We start from the raw sequence: 1,068 nt of genomic DNA on the forward strand, positions 1-1,068 counted from the left end.
GGGGGTGGGACTGGATGATCTTTAAGGTCCTTTCCAACCCAAACCATTCTGTGATTCTGTGCCAAGGAAGACAGTTCTGTCAGTTGCTGTCCGGGTTCCCAGCCCTTGGTGGTGGAGGGGAATCCTTGAATTCTGCTCCTGGGCCCCTCTGAACACACCAGCTCCCTGGCTCTGTGCGAGTGCTGAGCCCAGCCAGGTGCCCTGCAGAAGCCAAGGTCTTGCCAGTGCTTAAAAGCAACCTGGAGCTTCTTGGCGAGTAGAAACACTGCCAGCTGGCCACTGCAACCGCTTCTTGCTCTCCGAGGTTGTCCCTACAGCTTTGCACCCTCCTGCGGCCATCTCACCTCCCACAGAGCTGGAACCCCGTGCTGAGCAACTATTGATCCAGAAAGAGGGAGGCCTTTGTTCCTCCCTGGCCTGAAAATCCTCCTGCGCTGCCCTACGGGCGGGAGAGCCCAGGGATTACCATAAGAGCGCGACTTCGTGCATTAAAAGGGCTTCTTGGGTGACGGGGCTGGCCACGGGGCCGTGGTGCTTCAACCCCCAGAGGGAGACCTGTGCCTCTGTCTCCCAAAGGCCAGGCTCTTCCTCCTTGGCCGACCCCGGCTGACAGCGGTGCGTTGTTTCCAGGAACTCCTGCGCCCACCTTTGGGCAGAGCACGCCCATGCCGGGAGCAGTGGGGAGCGGCAGCAGCAGTCTTTCCTTCGGGACCCCCAGCACTGCCGCCTCAGGCTTCGGAGCCGTCGAAGCATGTCCTTCGGTAAGGAAGGAGTCAGTGCTTTGACCTGGGGGAGCTGATGGGTCGTGTTGTCCCCTCGGGCTGGGGACAGCAGAAGGGCCAGGTTGTGCTCTGGGAGCTGGCTTGGGGCGGTACCTCCCAGGCTCCGGGCGAAACTTCCATTCCCCCCGGGATGGGGGTTACGCCCCCCCTCTGCCCCCCCCCACGGACTGAGTGAGGCTGCAGAGCCCTGAGCCACCTTTCTGCTTCCAGGTTCCTCCACCCCTGCCTTCTCCATCGGGGCAGGGTCCAAGACAGGCGCTCGCCAGCGGCTGCAGGCACGGAGACA

At 62.3% G+C, this 1,068-nt stretch overlaps 1 protein-coding gene across 1 annotated transcript in view; it reads left to right on the top strand.

Moving 5' to 3' along the window:
• LOC104462237 (nuclear envelope pore membrane protein POM 121-like) overlaps positions 1-1,060 on the top strand; it is a gene marked incomplete at both ends in the record, with an annotated part of 10,212 nt that extends 9,152 nt beyond the window's left edge. Inside the window, 2 exons of the mRNA XM_010074101.1 lie at positions 577-753; positions 993-1,060. Of these exons, the coding sequence (XP_010072403.1) occupies positions 577-753; positions 993-1,060 (245 nt within the window). The remainder of the gene's footprint in view (positions 1-576; positions 754-992) is intronic.
• Between the last annotated feature and the right edge of the window lie 8 nt (positions 1,061-1,068).

This window comes from Pterocles gutturalis, unplaced genomic scaffold (assembly GCF_000699245.1).
Source record: "Pterocles gutturalis isolate BGI_N339 unplaced genomic scaffold, ASM69924v1 scaffold6482, whole genome shotgun sequence".
In the NCBI taxonomy this organism is placed as follows: domain Eukaryota; kingdom Metazoa; phylum Chordata; class Aves; order Pterocliformes; family Pteroclidae; genus Pterocles; species Pterocles gutturalis.